This window comes from Mobula birostris, chromosome 14 (genome assembly GCF_030028105.1).
Source record: "Mobula birostris isolate sMobBir1 chromosome 14, sMobBir1.hap1, whole genome shotgun sequence".
In the NCBI taxonomy this organism is placed as follows: domain Eukaryota; kingdom Metazoa; phylum Chordata; class Chondrichthyes; order Myliobatiformes; family Myliobatidae; genus Mobula; species Mobula birostris.
The window spans coordinates 14,677,614-14,699,594 of record NC_092383.1 but is presented as its reverse complement, the minus strand read 5'-3'; the positions used below and the strand labels follow the sequence as shown (position 1 = coordinate 14,699,594).

Sequence of the window (21,981 nt, the reverse complement as noted above, 5' to 3'; positions counted from 1 at the left end):
GGTGATCTAATTGAAACCTATCGGATGGTGAAAGACCTTGATAGAGTGGATGTGGAGAGGAAGTTTCCTATAATGGGAATGACTAAGACCAGAGGACACAGCCTCAGAATAGAAGGGTGTCTTTTTAGAACAGAAATGAGGTGGAATTTCTTTAGCCAGAAAGTAGTGAATCTGTGGAATTCGTTGCCACAGGCAGCTGTGAAGGCCACGTCTTTATATATTTTTAAGGCAGAGGTTGATAGATTCTTAATTGGTCAGGGCATGAAGGGATACAAGGAGATTGGGGCGGAGAGAAAAATTGGATCAGCCATGATGAAATGGTGCAGCAGACTTGATGGGCCAAATGGCCTAATTCTTCTTCTATATCTTTTGTTCTTATGGGTATACCTTGCTTCCAGGGAAAATGGTATTGTTTTGTGGCTCAGCACAGCCATAGCTTCCTTCTGCATTGCAAGATGATATGGAAACAGATATATTTTTCGGCAGTGAGTTACTCATCAGTGTTTGCGAGCCTGGACATCCCTTCCTTGTTCCTGAAGTTAAATATGCCTTTCTAATAAAACCCCATGAAAATCAACCAGGGATAGTTTAACAACTTTTGACTAGCATGGGTCTCAGCAAGATGATACAAATATGTTTATAATTGACTTAACCCAGCTTTCAGTTAATAAGGGTAATAAAACGACATTGTTTATTTAGAAACACTAACTCACCTGTCTAGAAATAGTGGAAGCTCCTCACAAAACACCTCATATGTAGCCTTAACATCAAGTGCACAGTATTGCATCAGCTCCTGCCATCAGTGAAATAAAGTACAAGTTAGACTAATGTTAAGTGCAAAGCAAAACACTAAAAAATGCACATCAAATTCTATCAATCATTTTATGTAGGTGCTTTTATATACAAACATTTACTTTTGCTTCCCCTGCCAAAGTTCGAAGTAAATATATTATTATGCATCATATATAACCTTGTGGGCACGTGGCCAAGCGGTTAAGGCATTCGACTGGTGATCTGAAGGTTGTGAGTTTGAGCCCCAGCCGAGGCAGCGAGTTGTGTCTTTGAGCAAGGCACTTAATCACACAGTGCTTTGCAACGACACTGGTGCCAAGCAGTAGGTCCTAATGCCCTTCCCTTGGACAACATCAGTGTTGTGGAATGGGGAGACTTGCAGCATGGGCAACTGCCGGTCTTCCATACAACCTTGCCCAGGCCTGCGCCCTGGAGAGTGAAGACATTCCAGGCACAGATCCATGGTCTCGCAAGACTAACCGATGCCTTTATTTATTTATATAACCTTGAGATTCATTTTCTTGCAGGCACTCACAGGAAAACAACCTTGGATTTCTACAGCTATGCAAACTTTTCCCAAAATTGCGTTGAAGCATCAACCAGTTCTGTAACTGTGCTGCCCTAGAATGGAGTTTGTACCCATTGTTTTCTGATTAACGTACTTACTGCCTGTTACCGCCACTGGTGTTTACGGCAGCAACGAAGGTCCTCCATCTCTGTCCATTCTTGGCTACTTGGATGTAGAAAGGTTCTCCATTCCTGTTTCCGTAACAATTTTGTTTTACCAATCAGGGTTGTTGGCCCTGAGCTGAACCCCTAAACCTACAGGGTAGGTGAACCACTTTGTCTGTCCTCCACCCTTTGACCTGTTTATCATGGGTGACCCTACCAAAAGCCAAAGCACACAGCACTGATTTCAGCCAACAAAACTTTCCAGGCCGTTGAGGCACACAAGCCTCCAAACGACAGCAAGGTTGTAGTCCTCTTGGAGGTTTTTACTGATTGAACAGGCAGAAATACTGTTGCAAAGTAAGGAGCAACATCCAATTGATTGTTGCCACTATACATGTAGCTATAGTTCTACATTTACATTGCAAGGTGCCTCTTTTGGTGGCAGTCTTAGTTGAGTCACAGCATTTTGCCCAAGACAGAACCCTGTGATAAAAAAAAAAATCAGCAATTATGTATTTCTAAATTACTGATGTATTTGTTATTGATCTAGTATCTGCAATGATGGCAGTAGCAGAAATCAAACAGAAACTTCTAGAATATGCACATGTGAAGGTAAATGTAAGAATGCCAAGGTACCATCACTGATTCCCTGCTGCTCTGTGAAGTACGTTATTGCCGCAGTCTTAAGCTGCAAAAACCATTGAATTATCAAGGACCTAAGGCACCTCTGAACCATTGCCATACTGTAAAAGACAATAAAATCTTGTGCTTTGTTGCACAAAATTTCTTATTTGCATATGAGGCCATGATTACTACTTAACAAGTTTGACACCAAAAATCTGATCTTAAATATTAGGGAATTTTCAATATTTGAAAAGGACTTTAGCATTCACCTGGATCTGATGCCTGAGGTTCAGTACGTCAAAGACTCTGGCAAATTTCTACAGGTGTACGGTGGAGAGCATTCTGACTGGCTGCATCACTCCAATGCACATGGCCAAAAAAACTGCAGCGGTTATAGTCTCAGAAAGCTCCACCATGGACACTAGCCTCCCCACCATCAAGCTCATCTTCAAAAGGTGATGCTTCAACAAGATGACATCCACCATGAAGGACTCCCACCATCCAGGACATGCCTTCTTCTTATTAGCATCATCGGGGAGGAGGTACAGAAATCTGAGGAAGCACATTTAATGTTTAGGAGTATCTTCTTCCCCTACAACATTAGATTTCTGAATGGTCCATGAACCACGAACACTACTTCACTGATTTGTTCTCTTTTGTACTTCTTTTTTAATATACATTTCTTATTGTAACTTATAGTAAGTTTTTTATGTATTGCACTGTACTGCTGCCACAAGACAACAAATTTCACGACACACGCTCAGTGGCTATCTTATTAGGCACACGTGCTTGTTAATGCAATTATCTAATTAACCACTCACGTGGCAGCAACTTAATACATAAAAGCGTGCAGCTATAGTCAAGGCATTCAGTTGTTAATCAGACCAAACATCAGAACGGAGAAGAAATGATCATGGAATGATTGTTGGTGCCTGATGTAGTGGCTTAAGTATCTCAGAAGCTGCTGATCTCCTGGGATTTTCATACACAACAGTTTCTAGAGTTTAGAGAGAATGGTATGGAAAACAAAAACATCCAATGAGTTCTGTGGGCGAAACGCCTTATTAATGAGAGAGGTCAAAGGAAAATGGCTAGACTGTTTCAAGTTGACTGGAAGTTGACAGTAATTCAAATAATCACGTGTTTGTGCAGAAGAGCATCTCTGAACACACAGCACATCGAACCACGAAACGGATGGCCTACAACAGCAGACGACAACAGATTCCACACCCGTGGCCACTTTATTAAGTACACTCCTGTACCTAATAAAGTGGCCACTGAGTGTATGTCAGTGATAGTAAATCTGATTTTGACTGCAACCAGTGTTGGAAATGGGAACCAAGATCACCAAAACAGAGCAGGCAGCCTTCTTTGAGGTCGATGATGAGCACCAATGCTTTAAATGTTTAACCCCGTAAAACTTAACACTTTATATATTCAATGGAAAACAGCTTATCATTTGATCAGCTGCAACAGCGCGAGGTATGCCATTGCGTGACAGGAAGAGAAAGTCGGCACTGTTGTCCCACCTGGAAGTTCTCCCGAACATCATTCATACTGCCTTTAATGAAAGTCTCACGGGCCTCCTTCTCCAGGGGCTTTCCCCCAACATAGAGTGCATGGACATCTGCCAGGTTATTGATGCTGCTGATGTTCACCCAGTCCCAAGCTCCAACCTGCAATGAAAACAGAGCCTCCATCAAACCAGGCCACACTAGATCCACTACTTATAAATGAACCCCATTAACCTTTCAAGCACAGTGAGAGCAAGGGCTAGAAACCTACTTACTCAATGAACCACAACCCCCAGTTACGTTCTAAGGCAATACATAGGCAGATATAAAATCCAAAGGGCTTTTACCTCATCAAAGTCATTTAGCAAGAGACTCCCATTAGCCTGTTAATGATAGGGACAACAAAAAAGGAGCAACTGTTAGAGTGTTTTTTTGGAGTTAGCAAATAACTTCAGCCACCAGTCTTCAGATTCGAATACGAACTGTGGATTAAATCTAAGATGCAGCTCTGCACAATGAGTTCCTAGGAACTGTGAATCACAGTTAATGGGAAGACCAGACAATGCTGATTATAAAGCATTTAGGTGTCTATGGTGTGGGTGCAAAGCCGGAGGTCTGAAGTTTGTGTGTAGCTCAAAGCAAGCACTGTGAAAGAATTGTAAATATAGAATTGTCCTTTGATCTTTAGCACATAAAACGTCATGCAGCACTGGGTTAAGCAGGCCTCGTTTCCTCTGAAACGGGACTCAATATGAAGCCTGCTGGGTCTCATTTTATCGAAGAAAGAAACTACTTCAAATCTACCAGTACTTCTCTCTGGTGACTTTGTTCAAGTGACAACACCAACCAACCACTCAGTTCTGGACCAACTATCCCTTTGAAGCCATGATGCCCAAGCAGAAACTAAAATATCATGCCTATGTGCATTGAATAGAGAAGATCATGTCTGGTAGCATGCAAGGAAAGACAGAGAAAAATAAACATGATAGAGGTACATAACTTAGGACTCTGCAATAACTTAATGATTTCGCCTGTTCAGTTCCAAACAGGTGGGGGGGATTAATACTCGTTTACCCAACTATTTCAGGTATCGCTACAATTGCCTCACATGCACTTACATATACTGAGTGGTTAGTTAGATAGTTATTGCCTGTACGTCATTGGCACTTAAAGCAGCAATGAAGGTCCTCCAGCTCTGTCTGTCCTTGGCCATCTTCTCAATAGTGCCCCAGGTGTGGTTCAGGGTCCACAATTCTGCCTCTATGGTATGATGCCAGGCTGTCTCTGGTCTTCCACATTTCCTCCGCCCTTCAGGGTCCAATGAAGTGCTGTCTTGATGTTGGAGTTAGCCTCTCTTCTCATCACGAGCCCGATCCAACTCCAATGCTTCCTCATGATGATTGTGGCTATGTCCTCTTGATGACACTGAAGGAGTAGGGCTTGGTTGGAGATCTGTCTTGGTCAGAAAAAAATGGAGGATCTTCCAGAGGCTCATGGTGTGGAAAGACGACAGCTTGGCAAGGTCGTTTTTCATCACGCACCAACGTTCTGACCCGTACAAGAGTGTAGACAGAACACAGCTCTGGTACAGCTTCATTGTGGTATGGACACTGAATGTAACACCAAATGAGCTGATTGAGTCCAGTTGTTTGCAGGAGTGATAATGGAGCTGTTGAGAACCCCAGCCAGAAGCTGGAGATTCAGAGTGAAAGGCAGTATCTGTGTAGCTCTTGGCACATTTCTCAGAAGATCTTCCCTTCAGCAATCTGGGACACACACAATTCCCCCCTCTGTATGATGCAATGATAATAAATATATAACCACTAGAGGGACAAGCTCTCCTCTACAATCACTCTGAGCACCGGTGCCCCACAAGGCTGTGTACTCAGCCCCCTGCTATACTCACTGTACACCCATGATTGTGTAGCCAAGTTTCCATCGAACTCAATATGTAAGTTTGCTGATGACACAACAATTGTAGGCCGTATCTCGGGTAATGATGAGTTTGAGTACAGAGAGGAAATTAAGAACCTGGTGGCATGGTGCGAAGACGATAACCTATCCCTCAACGTCAGCAAGACGAAGGAATTGATTGTTGACTTCAGAAGGAGTAGCGGACCACACGACCCAATTTACATCGGTGGTACGCAAGTGGAACAGGTCAAAAGCTTTAAGTTCCTCGGGGTCAATATCACAAATGACCTGACTTGGTCCAACCAAGCAAAGCTCACTGCCAAGAAGGACCACCAGGGCCTTTACTTCCTGAGAAAACTAAAGAAATTTGGCCTGTCCCCTATAACCCTCACTAACTTTTATAGATGCACCGTAGAAAGCATTCTTCTAGGGTGCATCACAACCTGGTATGGAAGTTGTCCTGTCCAAGACCGAAAGAAGCTGCAGAAGATCGTGAACATGGTGCAGCACGTCACACAAACCAATCTTCCGTCCTTGGACTCTTTACACCGCACGCTGTCGGAGCAGTGCTGCCAGGATAATCAAGGACACGACCCACCCAGCCAACACACTTTTTGTCCCTCTTCCCTCCGGTAGAAGGCTCTGGAGCTTGCAGACTTGTACAGCCAGATTTGGGAACAGCTTCTTTCCAACTGTGATAAGACTGCTGAACGGATCCTGACCCGGATCTGGGCCATACCCTCCAAATATCCGGACCTGCCTCTCGGTTTATTTGCCTTACCTTACTTTCCATTTTTCTATTTTCTATTTATGATTTATAATTTAAATTTTTAATATTTACTAATTTTTACTATTTTTAATATTTAATATTTGTAATCCAGGGAGCAGGAAGCGCCATCAAATATCGCTGTGATGATTGTACGTTCTAGTATCAATTGTTTCACGACAATAAAGTATAAAGTATATAACCAGCTGCAAAAGGAGAGAGTGAACAACCAAAAAACCCACCCACTAACCATAGCCACCACTTACACTGCACCAGAATATGGGATCCCAGATTGGCTTCTACAGCAGCCTGAGGACCAACCAACAGACAACCCCTTAGGAGGATATCATAGTCAACACAACCGATCGGACTATTACAACCACATGCATCTTCAAAACATTCCATCTGGAGTGGAGACTTACTTTCACAGCCACGTATAAAAATAATTTAGTAGAAAAGATCAGGTATTCTATTGTATTTTTGATCCATCACTTAGGAGGTACCAAGGGTGAAAAGACCCTCACATATGGAGAGATGATATGGGCGGCCACACTGGTGTCCTAGGACTGACCAGATGGCTGATCTTACTGGAACACTAGGATGTCACTTTGCCATTCACAGTATCCATTGCTTCAGATTTCAAATATTTTCATGGCTTAATTTCCCTACAAAGTCAAACAAGGTGAGTCTGTTTCCCGGCACTTACCCCTGGACTTTTGGGCCTGTTGCTGGTTCGTTTGATGTGCCGTTTCACTTCCTCTAGGCCGCTCCTTTTTCCCTTTTTACTTGCCATCCAGAGGCTGCGCTGGAAGCCCGTCAGGCCTGAAATAGCCATGTGCAAGCTCATCGTATCCAGAAAGCGCAGCTTTGTCCCCTGTAGGCACAAGTTAAACACAGACAGTTGAGCAAATTACTCAACCAGAAAGTGTCCCGATTTTAAAAAAGATATAAATTTTATCTACATCGCAGCTGTAGGTAAAACCCCTTGAAATGATTCACACGCATGATATCAAGCAAATTTCAACACTAATCCACGTTTGGTGCTGGGTTTAAAGACAAGGCAGGTGGCAAAAACCCCCACTCCCCCATTCTGTCTTTTTCTATTCCCTATTCTGGCTCCCTTCTTACCTCTTCTCTTCTCCCCATCTGTCCATCACCTCCCTCTGGTGCTCCTCCTCTTTCCCCTTTCTCCAATGGTCCACTCTCCTCTACTGGAATCCTTCTTCAGCCCTTTACATTTCCACCTTCCACTCCCAGCTTCTCACTTCATCCCCCTTCTCCTTCAGTTGGCTTCACCTATCACTTTCTAGTTAGTCTTTATTAATCTTTTTATTGATTTAAAAGGAACATAAATACAAACAAGGAGAGAATTATCTCAAATATATATATCAATAACATTTCATTTTTAAATCTTTTTATTGATATATAATCTTCTACAGCTATAGAATACAGAACAAATTAGTATATATATAAAATTAATAAAGCTCAAAAAAAACTTACATATGCTAATGGAAAAAAAATTTTATAAAAGAAAAAGGAGGAAAAAAAAGAGAACCCCAGCTAACTGAAAAAAACCCACTAACTATAAAACAAAAAAAAAAGAGGAAAAAAAAACCATTAGGAACCAACTCCCGGAGCAGTACGTCTTACAATCATTTATATATATAAATCAAGAAAAAGAAAACAGCAACCACCAAATCACATTTATATAACATAAAATTGGAAGGAACCCATGTAGATTAATTCAAATTAAATGATAATATTTAAGCAAAAGAGCCCCACCTTCTCTCAAAATCAAATCGGATATCAAAAGTTCTACGTCTAATTTTTTCCAAACAAAGACATAACATTACTTGGGAAAACCATTGAATTAGTGTAGGAGCAGAGGTATCTTTCCACTTCAATAAAATAGCCCTTCTTGCCAACAATATAACGAATGCAATTACATGTTGGTTTGAAAATGAAATACCCTGAATATGATGCCGAACTATTCCAAATAGAACAGTCAATGGTTGTAAATTAATGGTTGTACATTAGGTTGTAAATTAATTTTCAAAACTTTAGAAATTGTAGAAAGTAAAGATTTCAATGAGGGACATGACCAGAACATATGTGACAAAGTAGCTACTTCATTTTTGCACCTATCACAATAATTATCTATATTAGGATAATTAATTATCTATATTTTGGATAGCCTCTCCTTTGTTAAATAGTAACAGTGAACAATTTTAAACTAAATTAAACAATGACTAGCACATATCGAAGAAGAATTAACCATTTTCTGAACTTGCAACCAATCTTCATTAACAAAAGTCATATTAAGTTCTCTCTGCCAATCTTGTTTAATCTTTAGTGAGAGGTTATCTTTTTGTAGTAAAAATAAATTATAAATTCTACCAATGGAGCCTCTCACAAAGGGATTCATATTCAAAATAGTGTCCAACAAATCAGATTCTTGCATATATGGAAACGTAGAAACATATTTTTGTAAAAATGTCTAACCTGTAAATATTGCAAGAAATGTGTATGAGAGAGAGAATATTTGCTAATTAACTCTTCAACAGACGTCAATCAACCATCACTAAATAAATCTGCAAAAGAACAAATCCCCTTATTTCTTCATAAACGAAAGATGGGATCAGTAATTGAAGGTTTAAACAGCAAATTTTGAAATACAGGACTAGACAATTTAAATTGTTTAAAATTTAATTGTTCAATTTTATTTAACTTCACTATTAGGAGCTCCATTACCTTTACAACTTGCTAAAATTTCCAATTTAAATTTCTACCCCGTTATTAAACAGCCCTTACGGATTTGGTTTCAGTTTTGCAACTCATTTAATTTTAAACAATATATATCAATAACAATATAAACCGAAATTAAGATAGACATTTCCAAAATCATAAATTGTTAAGCTAGTATAATATATAATAAAAAAGAAAACAGCAATTCTCCTCTTATCAGTTCATGAAGAGGAAAGAAAAAACATTAAGTTATAAATGAAGGAAAAAAAACCCACTACACTATATAAAAACAAAAAAAAGGGACTGGGCAGTTCATTCTGAGAATACGACCAAAAAATAAAAGAAAGACTTTCTGATCAAATCTAAAACTTCAAAAAAAAATTGCAAGAGTAATAAATCAAATTAAATGAAAATATTGGATAAAAGGTCGCCAGATTTGCTCAAATTTAAAGGATGCATCAAATGTCTGACTTATTTTCTCTAAACTTAAACAGGACATAATGGAGGAGAGCCAATAAAAGACCGGAGGTGGATTAGAATCCTTCCACTTCAATAAAATGGCTCTCCGAGCCAGTAAGGTCGAAAAGGCTATCATAAATTGAGCGGAAACAGGAATATTTCCTGCTTCCGATGGGATAATCCCAAAAATTGCCGTAAGTAAATTAGGTTGTAGATTCAGATCCAAGACTTTTGATACCATTTTAAAAACATCTCTCCAAAAGTTAGATAGGTAGGTAGATAGACAGATATACTTATCTAGCTTTATACAAGACCAATACATATGAGTTAAAGTGGCCACCTCAATATTACATCTGTCACAAAAAGGATTGATATTGGAAAACACTTTCTAGTTTGTACTCCTTCCCCTCCTCCATTTTCTTATTCTGGCTTCTTCTCCCTTTCTTTCCTGTTCTGATGAAGGATCTCAGTCCAAGACGTCAACTCTTTATTCTCTTCCATTGCTGCTGCCTGAACTGCTGAGTTCCTCCAGCATTTTGTATGTGTTACTGTGGATTTTCTACTCTGCCATGGACAGTCCCAAGCCCAGCTACGAAAGGAGGAGAGTTGAACATAGGACTAGCAAGCTCTATCCCTTAAACACTCAGAGCTACAGAAACACCAACAGAAGCTCCAGAGACCTCATCCCTGGGAGGGAAAGGATCTTTGATGGGCTACATCTGGGGGCAACTTGAAAGACTGGCCCAGGAGAGAGGACTCAGGTGAGCTGCTGTCAGCTGCCTAAACCCCAGTTGAAGTGTTAAGGCTGATTTATACTTCTGTGTCAAATCGACGTAGCTGCGAACCCTACACAGAGCCTACGCGGATCTCTCCCAAAATGTAACTACGCGTCGCGGCAACACAGACCGCAACAACTGTGATTGGGTCCGCTTGGTACCATCGCATTTCCTCCTACGCTGCAATAGCTTCCCATTGGGCGACTGAAGGGCAGGGAAGGAACTCTGGCTGCAATGCTTTCCATAAAGCTTTACAGACCTCCGAAATTATGGAGGACACATTTCGCTTTTACGAGAAAAGATGCTCGCTTTAAACTTGTTTACCCCGAGAAAGACTACCAGGACCGTGAAGCCTTGCACAGGCAGGTGTGTGCGCATGCGTGACATGCCCGAATTGCAGAGCGATGCAGACACACCAACGCACAAGTATAAATGCTCACAACGCGCGTAGGCCACTTGCGTAGGATACGGCGTCCATTTGACACAGAAGTATAAATCAGCCTTGAGGCTTAAGTAAGTACTTGGGATGATTTCCAGGATGTACAGAATCTCTGGTGTTAAAAGGTAAAGATCTTTCCTTTTTGTCAGATCTTTGTTCAACTTCTCACATTATAAATTTGTGCTTCCATATTTATAAATAAACAATAAAAAACAATATAATGTTTATATGCATTCCAGTTCTAATTGCTGCATGGAAAGATGTAAAGAGGCTCCAGAAAAGATTTAAAAGAATGCTTCCTGAGATGAGGAATTTTGTGGTAAAATCAAGCTTCTCTAACTTGGCAGCAGAAAAATCACATGTTCCAAATAGCTGTGTTTCTTGTATATTAATATAATTATTACATTCTATCTCCTGAACAGCAAAATATTCATTATCATTAACTTGGTATTTCCCTGTAAATAATTTTTCTTCAAATACTGATCCAATCCCATTCTCTAAAGCTCTGACTGACTCGGCTTCAGCCTTCACAGTCAATACTTTTGCAAAGGATATTTTATAGGAAGAATCACCTAATTGGCCAGCTCACCTTCATCAGGTATTGTTCCTTCACTCTTGCTCTGTCATAGCTGATGTTGTGGCCAATCACCAATCTCTCCAGCCATTCACCTCCTGAAGGACGGATGAAGTTTGCAGAGGTCTCCAGGGGAATTAGATCTGCCAGGACCAGATCATTCGACCAAGAGTAACGTTTCTCAATGAGACGTTTACTGCACCAGGAATACCTGAGGAACAGATAAGGCTTGTAAAGAATACAATTTCAAGGCAGCACAGACGTATACAGCACATACAGTAGAGCCAAAGATTTACTTTCCCCTCCTTGTCAGCTATTGATTCAAATCCAACACTTCCACCACATTTAGACTCAGAGGCCACTTAATTAGGTACAGGAATGGAACCGGTGTGGTGCCCTGTTACTGTGGCCCATCCAGTTCAAGGTTCAATGTGTTGTGCATTCAGAGACAGTCTTCTGCACAGCATTATTGAATACACATGGTTGTTTGAGTTACTGTTGCCTTCCTGTCAACTTGAACCAGTCTGGCCATTCTCGTCTGTCCTCTCTCATTAACAAGCTGTTTTCACCAACAGAATTGCCACTCGCTGGATGTTTTCTTTTTTGTTTTTTGCACCATTCTCTGTAAATTCTAGAAACTGCCATGCATGAAAATCCTAAGAGACCAGCAGTTTCCGATATACTCAAGCCACTCCGTCTGGCGACAACAACCATTCCATGGTCAAAGTCACTTAGATCACAATTTTTCCCCATTCTGATATTTGGTGTAAACAACAACTGAGCCTCTTGACCTTGTCTGCATTTTTTATGCATTGAGTTACTGCCACATGATTGGATGATTAGATATTTTCATTAACAAGCAGGTGTACCTAATAGAGTGGCCACTGAGTGTACATACTTCAACTACAGGGCTGAGCAATCAATGTTGGCAGAGTATCTGGTTGTCATCTCACTACAATATGATTAGTCAATGCCTAGAAAGAACACAGCCTACTCTCCGTTTGCCAGGTAAGGGGACCAAACACATAAATGGCGATATACTGAATTTTATTCCAGGGAACCTCAGTTCTAAACAAACCCAAGTGATAAAATGGAAGTCTAATGTTTGTAAGAGGCCAATGTGAAATTTTAAAAAAATCTACTGGAGGAACTCATCTAGATAGGGAGCATCTATTGAGAGAAATAGTTGACTTTTCGGGTTAAGAGTATACATCTTGACTCCATCTACAGTCAATATGAAGAGTACCTTCATATGAATGACCCCTAACATCAAATACCCATTTTCCTCTGCATATGCTGCTTGACCCACTGAGTATCTCCAGCAGATTGTTTTACGCAAGATTCCAGCCTCTGCACCCTCTTGTTTTCCCAATATGAAATTATTTGGTTTATTTCAATCTACAGTACTGTGCAAAGGTCTTTGGCACATATACATAGGGTGCCTAAGACTTCTGCACAGTACTGTGGTAACTTTATGTATTGAACTGTACTGCTACTAGGGGAAAAAAAAACTTCATAACATAGGTGAGTATTGACAAACCTGATTCCGATATGGGTCTCTATTGTGGACTGAGAATGGCAAGGAGGCAGGGAGAGGGGAATCATGGTTGTGGAAGGGGAAGGGAATGGGAAGCACCAGAGAGACATTCTGTAAAGATCAATAAACCAATTGTTTGGAATCAAGTGGCCTTGCCTGGTGTCTCAGCGCTGGGTGTGTCTGCACCCACGCCGCGCCCTGCCCTTGACAATCCTTCTCTGCCACCTGTCCCACACCCGTCCCGCGGTGCTCCTTCCTCACCATTCCCAACATCCTTTGCTCCTACTAGATTTACAAACTCGCATTCCACATTGACAAATATAGTACAATGCAAAAATCTTAGTATATGACTTTTACACAGTACCTCCTAAGAACAGGTACAACAGGTCAAAGTGTCTTCAAGGATTGGGATTAGCAAACTTGACTCTGTATAAAACTAATAATGTGTTTAAGAAGGAGTGCTTATTAATTTAGGCTGGACAACGCAGAAAGCTGTTAATGTCCCTACTGAGTAACACATGGTTAACCCCCTTCATTACATTTATGAGATCTCTAGAACTGGGGGGACAGCCTCAGAATAGAAGGATGTCCCTCTAGAAAGAGAGGAGGAGGAACTTCTTTAGTTAGGGAATGGTGAATCTGTGGAATTCATTGCCACAGATGGCTGTGGAGGCCAAACAATTTGGGTATATTTAAAGCAGAGGTTGATAGGTTCTTGATTAGTACGGGCATCAAAGGTTATGGTGAGAAGGCAGGAGAGTAGGGTTGAGAGGGATAATAAATCAGCCATGGTGGAATGTCAGAGCAGACTCAATGGGCCCAGTGTCCTAATTCTGCTCCTATGTCTTATGGTCTTATAACTAAATTCTTACCAGGCATTTGGTGACACAGCAACAGCTAATGTTGGACACGGGCCCTCAGTTGAGCACACCTCTACGTCAAATACCAGCGCCCGATCATCAGGGAAATCTACTGACATTGCTTCACCCTCCACGCTGTACTTTGTCCAGCCAACTGCCCAGGTCCACTCTGTGGGCATTTCAGGGAGGTCACACTGCAGCAGGTCGTTGGCTGCTTTCAGGTAGGGGAAGCTTTGCTTCTGAGCCAGGGTACGGAAATGTTCGTCAATATTGCTGCCATACATCCTGGGCAGCTGCAGTTCGACGTCAGGAAGTATGGAGGTTTCCTTGTCCCAGAGGTTGTGACACTTTAGATGTTCAATACTCTTTTGGACTGCCTCATCCGAGTACTCAACCTGAACATCTCCAAAGATCTGCTTGTGGAGACCACCGGACAGCATCTGGATATTCAGAGGATTCATGCGCATCTGAGACCTCCCCTGACTGTCGCACTCCTTTGGGTTTGAGCTTGAAGTGGAAGTTTTGGCCCATCTGGACACGCCAACCCTCCATTTTGGGAGTAATGAAAGAAGTGGTTTCCTCTTCAACAACAGATGATTCATCCTATAACTTGCTCATGATTCCTACAATATAAAAAGGGTGGGAAAAGAAACAAGACTTTACAACTTTCCAGTCTAAAATAAAACACAGAATTAAATGATAAAAAAAATCTGTACATAAGACCATAAGACAAAGGAGGTCAGCCATTTGGCCCATCAAGTCTGCTCCGTCATTCTATCATGAGCTGATCCAATCTCCCATTTAGTCCCACTCCCGCCTTCCCACCATAACCTTTGATGCCCTGGCTACTCAGATACCTATCAATCTCTGTCTTAAATACACTCAATGACTCGACCTCCACTACCGCCCATGGCAACAAATTCCACAGATTCACCACCCTATGGCTGAAAAAATTTCTTCGCATCTCTGTTCTGAATAGGCGCTCTTCAATCCTTAAGTCATGCCCTCTTGTACTAGACTCCCCCATCATGGGAAACAACTTTGCCACATCCACTCTGTCCATGCCTTTCAACGTTCGAAATGTTTCTATGAGGTCCCCCGTCATTCTTCTAAACTCCAAGGAATACAGTCCAAGAGCGGTCAAACGTTCCTCATATGTTAACCCTCTCATTCCCGGAATCATTCTAGTGAATCTTCTCTGAACCCTCTCCAAAGTTAGCACATCCTTTCTTAAATAAGGAGCCCAAAACTGCACACAGTACTCCAAGTGAGGTCTTACCGGTGCCTTATAGAGCCTCAACATCACATCCCTGCTCCTATACTCTATTCCTCTAGAAATGAATGCCAACATTGCATTCGCCTTCTTCACCACCGACTCAACCTGGAGGTTAACCTTAAGGGTACAGGCAGTTTAGAATCATAGAAAACTACCGTAATGGCCCACCTTGTCCATGCTCATCTAGGATAGATTCAGGATTCAAAGTACATTTATTAGCAAAGTATGTATGCAGTATTCAACCCTCAGATTCGTCTTCCCACAGATAGCCATGAAACAAAGAAAGAAAAGCATAGAACCTGTTCAAAGAAAAATTTCAACCTCCCCCCAACAAAGCACTAAAAAAGAACAAATCATGCATATGGCAAAAAAAAAGAGAAAAACACATAATGTAAAATACCAAACCACAAACCATCGAAACAGTCCAGACACGTTCAGTTCAGCCCAATTCAAACTAGTGCTGTGTTTGTTGTTCGCTAACTGCAGTTAATCCCATTTAGCTGCATTGTGCCCATATCCCTCTATGCTTTTCCTGTTGAACTGCCTGTCCAAATGCCTTTTACGTATTGTAATTCTATCTGCCAGCCAGCACCACCTCATTATAGATATTTACCATCTTGTGTGTGGTTTACTTAAAGACAATAATCTAATCGCCAGCTATCATATATATTGTTTGGGAGGAGTAATTTAGAAATTTGCCAAGTAGCTATTGACGATTAGATTGGAACACTGGTCAATTCCCCCAAAGACAGAAGCAAGGATCAATCAAACTGGTTGCCCACAAACAACAACTAAAGAGTCCCCTCATGCCTTTGTATTATTCAGCAAGTCTAGATCAAAATCTAAAGCAACACTCACAGAACTCAGTAGTTCAGGCATCATCTATGGAAAAGAGTAAACAGTTGACATTTCAGGCTGAGAAGGAAGGGGGAAGATGCCCGAATAAAAAGGTAGGTTAAGGGAAAAGAGGCTAGCTGGAAGATGATAGGTAAAGCCAGGTGGGTGGGAAAGGTCAAGGGCTGGAGAGGAAGGAATCTGATAGGAGAGGAGAATGGACAATAGGAGAAAGGGAAGGAGGACGGGATATAAGGGGAAGCAATAGGTGTAGTGTAGGTTCAGAGTGGGGAATAGAGGAAGGAGAAATCGATATTCATGCACCTACCAGCTAGCCTCTTTCCCTTCCCCCCTTTTTCATTCTAGCACCTTGTTTGGCAAGGATTAGTTGTGCCAAAGGCCTGTTTCTGTGCTGTACGACCCAAAAACAAACATGCTAACCCAAGAATGCCAGGTTCAGAATTCATCAGGATGTACATTGGAATGTAAATTTCAAAGAGGCTGCAAATGAACATTAATATCACAGATTTTTTTTAACAAGAATGATCAATCTCACATACCCCTTGATGTAATTTCACATTTAGTCCTAAATAGATTTGGGATTGTGTAATTCTTATTTACCCAAATCAAAAGGCATACTCTACAATAAAAGCCAGCTATTTATGCTCCTGTGCAATGAAGGCAATCAGAGTTCTTAAAATATATCTTAATTAACACCAAACCAGAGCTTTCGTAATAGATTTCCAAGTTCTTTGAAATGCATTTCAGATGTTGCTCAACTGATAATACAGTGGATTCGGGTTAATTGGCATTGGTTAATCGGGGGAGCCGCTTATTTGAGACAACTCGTAGAAAACTAATTGAGAAAATTGCTGGGATTCCCTTCTTGTATTTGGAACACTCTGCTGCTTAATTGGGGCAGGAGGCTGCTGCCAAACAGACTTCAAATAATGGCAGTCACACGCACTTATGTGGCCATGAGGCATGACACTGTGATCAGAGCGAACAGTTTCTCAATAACATCAGTTGCATGTGTTTGTGTTCAAAAAGCAATGATTTTTGTTACTAGCAGTTGGTGAGAAGTAAGCAGTAAGACAGTTCAGAACTCTTTTGCTCACAGTGGTTTCAAGCGTTCAGGCTTGGAGATGCCAGAACCTGTCATTAGGCATCACAGAGTGAACAATTTTTAAAATAGTGTCAGTTGCTCGTACTTGCGTTCAAAAAGCCGTGATTTTACCAGTGATAGATGGCGAGGAATAAGCAGTAAGACAACTCAAAATTGTTTTGTTCACTGAGGTTTCAAGTGCTCAGGTTTGGAAATGCCAGAAATTGGCAGGAGTGAAAATGAAACTATCTCACTACTTCAACAAGTTTGGAAATTATGAAGAACTTGAAAGTACTGACAATCATCTTGAACACTGAAGTTAATATGAAGATTTGGAGGGTGCAATCATTGATAATATCGTATGAAGACAGTCCATTACCTACACTCTGGTATCCACACTGATTTTGTTCATTGCATATGCTGGATGAATTCCTCCATCGATAACTATCATGAACTAATACACAGTTTTATAGTACTATTGTGGTATTGGTGGTGTTCTAACTTGTTCTGTATTTCATTTTAATACATAATTTGTTCCTCAATTTATCTTTTTTTTAAACTAGTTCTATGAAACTTTGGCTAACTGGGGCAGCCACTAATTGAGCCAAAATGTACTGGTCCCAATTAAACGGAATCCACTGTACCTACAAACTCACGCCAAACATATTCTCATCCTTCTAAGTCCCTGATTTCTTACTATTAAACCCTTCAGGTCTGTTTCACCTGTCACCTACAAGCTCCCCTGGCCCGTCTTTACCCTCCTACTCGCTCTTTATACCGGCCATCTCTCTGCCTCCCCAGATGCTATTCAACCCCGAGTTTATAGTTCAAAGTAAATTTCTTACCAAAGTGCATATATTTACCATAACACCATCCTTTTTTCTTGCGGGCATTCACAGTAGATACTAAGAAACACAATAGAATCAAGGAAAACCAGCGCACAGCAAAGACAAGACAAACGACCAATGTGCAAGACAACTACAAAGAGAGAAACAAATAAAACAAACAATTAATATATCGAGAACATCTGTTTCTCCAGCTTCCAGCATCTACAAATCTTGTGTCTCCATTGCTATGTACAGTTCGGACCAAATGGAGCCCCGAAGTGCAAAATACAACGTCGCTGCATCCATCGCCTTAAAATCCAACTCATACGCTTCGGAGCAACTTACCTGCTTCCCACACACCGAGAGTATGACGTCTGATATCACCACTTCAGCGAACCCTTGAGTTGTCAGTCAGGGACTGCTGTTACATTAAAATTCATTAAGTTAACGGGTTTTTCTGATAAATCGGTTAGCAATGCTTCACTTCATAAACTTAGAAGTTCTGAAATCTCTGTACGAAGTTTTGGTTTGGATACATCATTTGTGATATAATTCACTCAGCGCAAGGAAACTTTCCTGAGCTCTGTGTTTACAATCAGTCTCGACAGACACGAACCCCACCATACGCCACCTTTTAACAAAAATATAACCGGCAGACACACACGCAGGCTCGAAGCGCACGCATTCCTCGATCTCTGATGCAGAAGAGGGAAGGAGCTGCTTGGTGCTGGTTAATCGCCCCAAACCTCCACCAACACCGCCATCTATACAGAACTCAAGTATTCACAAGTTAGAAAAAAAAGTACAGAAATATGAAAAGCTCAGCTTCTGCGCAAGAGCTAAAAACGAGAAAATTAATAAATCAGGCAACAGACACAAAATGCTGGAGGAAAATATCCAGTCCTGCTGAAGGGTCTTGGCCTGAGACATCGACTGTACTCTTTTCCATAGATGCTGTCTGGCCTGCTGAGTTCCTCCAACATTGTGTGCGTGTTACTTGGATTTCCAGCATCTGCAGATTTTCTCTTGTTTCTGGCAAATTGGGTATTGTTTGGGAGATCCTGTTCTTAAAAACTAAAGCAGAGGCTCTCAGAAAGTGTAAAACATATGCCCTGGGGATTTTAAACGCAAACAACAGGAATTCTGCAGATGCTGGAAATTCAAGCAACACACATCAAAGTTGCTGGTGAACGCAGCAGGCCAGGCAGCATCTGTAGGAAGAGGTGTAGTCGACGTTTCAGGCCGACACCCTTCGTCAGGACCTGCTGCGTTCACCAGCAACTTTGATGTGTGTTGCCCTGGGGATTTCGTAGGCAAATGCAGAAAAATACTAAAAACGTACAATCCTAAATATTTCAAAAACATTCACCCCTTACTTTTCTAACCTTTAGCTAAAATAAGCCCAGCCAGTCTAAAGTTTCCTTAAGGACCGCCTGCCTATTCCAGGGATCCGTCCAGTGTACAGTACTGTTCAAAATTCTTGGCGCACACACGTATACTTTATATAAAGTTTTTGCACAGTATTTTATTTGTCAACGTGGAGTGGAAGGTGAGTTTGAAAACCTAACAGGAGCAAAGGATGTTCGGAATGGTGAGGGTGGAGTATCATGGGAGGGGTGTGGGACAGGTGGGGAGAGAAGGACCCTCCCCCTTTTCTCAACCATGATTCCTCTGTCCCTGTCCCCTTCCCACTCTCAGTCCACAACAGAGACCCAGCTCAGAATCAGGTTTATCATCACTCACATGTCATGAAATTTGTTTTTGTCTTTGTGGTCGCAATAGAGTGCAATACATAAAATTATAACAGCACTGAGCAAAAGTCTTAAGCAACCTAGCTATACGTACAGTATAAAACTTTTGCACGGTGCTGTAGTTTCACCAATGCTCTGTGTAACTGAAACATAACCACCATACTTTTGTGTTACTTCTCTAAAAAAGTACTTCCATAATCAATGAGAGAATTTAATCTACACATAAAATGAAAAATAAGATTGACAAAAGTAGTCACATGAAGATTTCAGTGAGTGTTTAGTGGATAGCTTTTGAAAGTGTATGATGGAGAGTATGGTGTAATGAGATAGGCTTAACTAACAGTGAAGGTGTTTCTAAATGTCAGTGATCATAATGTGATTGAATTTTACATTCAGATTAAGGCGGAGCGATTAGCTGGGTGATCTGATCTTGGCAATTTATTTGCAAGTATTACGTCACCATGCAAGGAGATATCATCAAGAAAATGGGGTTAATGCAGGTTAATGGGTTTATGTTTACTCGAGGAAAATAAGAATGGGAACATGATGTATATTTTTACATGTCAGAACGAAAATGTTAGAGGCTGTTATTAAAAATGTTGAGCATCTAAAGAGATGTCAGGATAGTGTGTTGCCTCCCAGATGCTGGGATCCAGGACGCCTTCGAGTGGCTGCAGAATTTTTTTGGGGGGGAGGGTGAGCGACCAGAGGTCATAGAGCACATTGGCACCAATGACATGAAAAGAAAGGTCCTGCACAGGGACTATAGGGAATTGAAAAGAGGCTGAAGACCAGGAGCTCTGCATCAGGGCGGGGATAAGGTGATAGCACAGATGAATGAGTGGCTGAGGAACTGGTGCGGGGGGGAAAGGTTTTAGGTTCTTGGATCATTGGAACCTTTTCTGGGGCAGGAATGACATGTACAAGAAGGACGGGTTGCACCTAAACAGGAGAGGTACCAATATCCTGGCTGGCAGGTTTGCTCGTGCTACTTGGGAGGTTTTTGACAGGGGTATGGGGACCAGAGCACCATGTCAGGAAGTGGAAGAATGGAGAAGAAATAGATGTCAGGGCCAGTGAAAACAGACAGGAGCAAAGTAATAGATGTGATGGGACGGATAGTTTGAAGTGAGTGTATTTTAATGCGCGGAGTATTTTGGGTAAAGGTGGTAAACTCATAGCATGGATCGATACATGGAACTATGATGTTGTAATCATTATAGAGACTTGGTTGAGAGATGGACAGAGATGGATACTTAAGGTCCTAAGGTTTCGATGTTTTAGAAAAGATAGAAAGGAGAAGTAAAAGAGGTGGGGCAGTTGCACTGCTAATCGTGGAAAATATCACAGCAGAGAGAGGACATAATAGAGGGCTCGTCCACTGAGTCTGTATGGGTAGAACCCTACAACAGGAAGGGTGCAAACACTATCACTCTGATTGAATTGTGCTACAAACCCCTACATTGGCCACCGGGTCACTGAGGAACAGATATACCCATTCATTAAGGAAAGCTGATAAAAAAATAGGGTTGTTGTCATGGGGGGGAGGTGGGGCTTCAACTTTCCTAATATAAACTGGGATCTCCTCATGCCAGAGGTTTGGATGGGGCAGAATTTGTTAAGTGCATCCAAAAGGTTTTTTTTTAAATCAATGTGTACATGAGGAGGGGCTGTACTAGATCTGGTACTAGGTAGTGAGCCTGGCCTGGAAACCAACCTTTCAGTGAATGAGCAGTTAGGGAACAGTGACTACAACTCCTTGACATTTGAGATACCTATAGACAAGTATGGACCTTGCAGGAGAGTATTAAATAAGAGCAGAGTAAATTAAGAGAGCGTTAAGCAGGAATTAGGAAGAGTTATTTGGGAACAGCTGCTTTTGGGCAAGTCCATATCCGACATGTGGAGGGTGTTTAAAGACGAACTGCACAGGGTACAGAACAGGTATGTTCCAGTCAGATGGAAAGACAAGGATGGCAAGATGAGAGGGCGTTGGATGTCAACAGAGGTGATGGATTTAGTCAAGAAGAAAAAAGAAAAGTATGTAAGGCTTAGGAAGCTAGAATCAAACAGAGCCCTTGAGGATTGTAAAGAAGCCAGAAAAGAACTGAAGATGAGAATTAGCAAATCCAGGAAAGGCCAAGGAAAGTCCTTAGCAAGTAGGATTAAAGAGAATCTCAAGGAATTCCATAGATACATCAAGAGCAAGAGGATAACTAGGGAGAACAACACACACAAAATGGTGGAGGAAGCCAACGGTTCAGGCAGCATCTATGGAAAAGAGTAAACAGTTGGCGGTTGGGGCTGAGACCCTTCTTCAGGACTGAGAAGAAAGGGGGAAGATGCCAGAATATAAAGATGGGGGGGGAGGGGAAGGAGGCTAGCTGGAAGGTGATGGGTGAAGCCAGGTGGGTGGGAAAGGTCAAGGGCTGGAGAAAAAGGAATCTGATAGGAGTGGAGAGCGGACCGTAGGAGAAAAGGAAGGTGGAGGGGACCCGGGGGGAAAATAATAGGTA

At 41.5% G+C, this 21,981-nt stretch overlaps 1 protein-coding gene across 5 annotated transcripts in view; it reads right to left on the bottom strand.

Annotated features, from left to right (window-relative positions):
* polg (polymerase (DNA directed), gamma) overlaps window positions 1-18,413 on the bottom strand; it is a 74,721-nt gene extending 56,308 nt beyond the window's left edge. For 3 of the 5 annotated variants that reach the window (XM_072278124.1, XM_072278127.1, XM_072278128.1), the window contains exons 1-7: window positions 18,060-18,413; window positions 17,733-17,865; window positions 13,685-14,295; window positions 11,291-11,486; window positions 6,989-7,156; window positions 3,618-3,764; window positions 714-793 (exon numbers count right to left, since the gene is read on the bottom strand). In XM_072278124.1, coding sequence (XP_072134225.1) covers window positions 714-793; window positions 3,618-3,764; window positions 6,989-7,156; window positions 11,291-11,486; window positions 13,685-14,274 — 1,181 coding nt within the window. In that variant the 5' untranslated portion in view covers window positions 14,275-14,295; window positions 17,733-17,865; window positions 18,060-18,413. The remainder of the gene's footprint in view (window positions 1-713; window positions 794-3,617; window positions 3,765-6,988; window positions 7,157-11,290; window positions 11,487-13,684; window positions 14,296-17,732; window positions 17,866-18,059) is intronic. The other 2 variants (XM_072278126.1, XM_072278125.1) reach the window with 2 other exon arrangements.
* Between the last annotated feature and the right edge of the window lie 3,568 nt (window positions 18,414-21,981).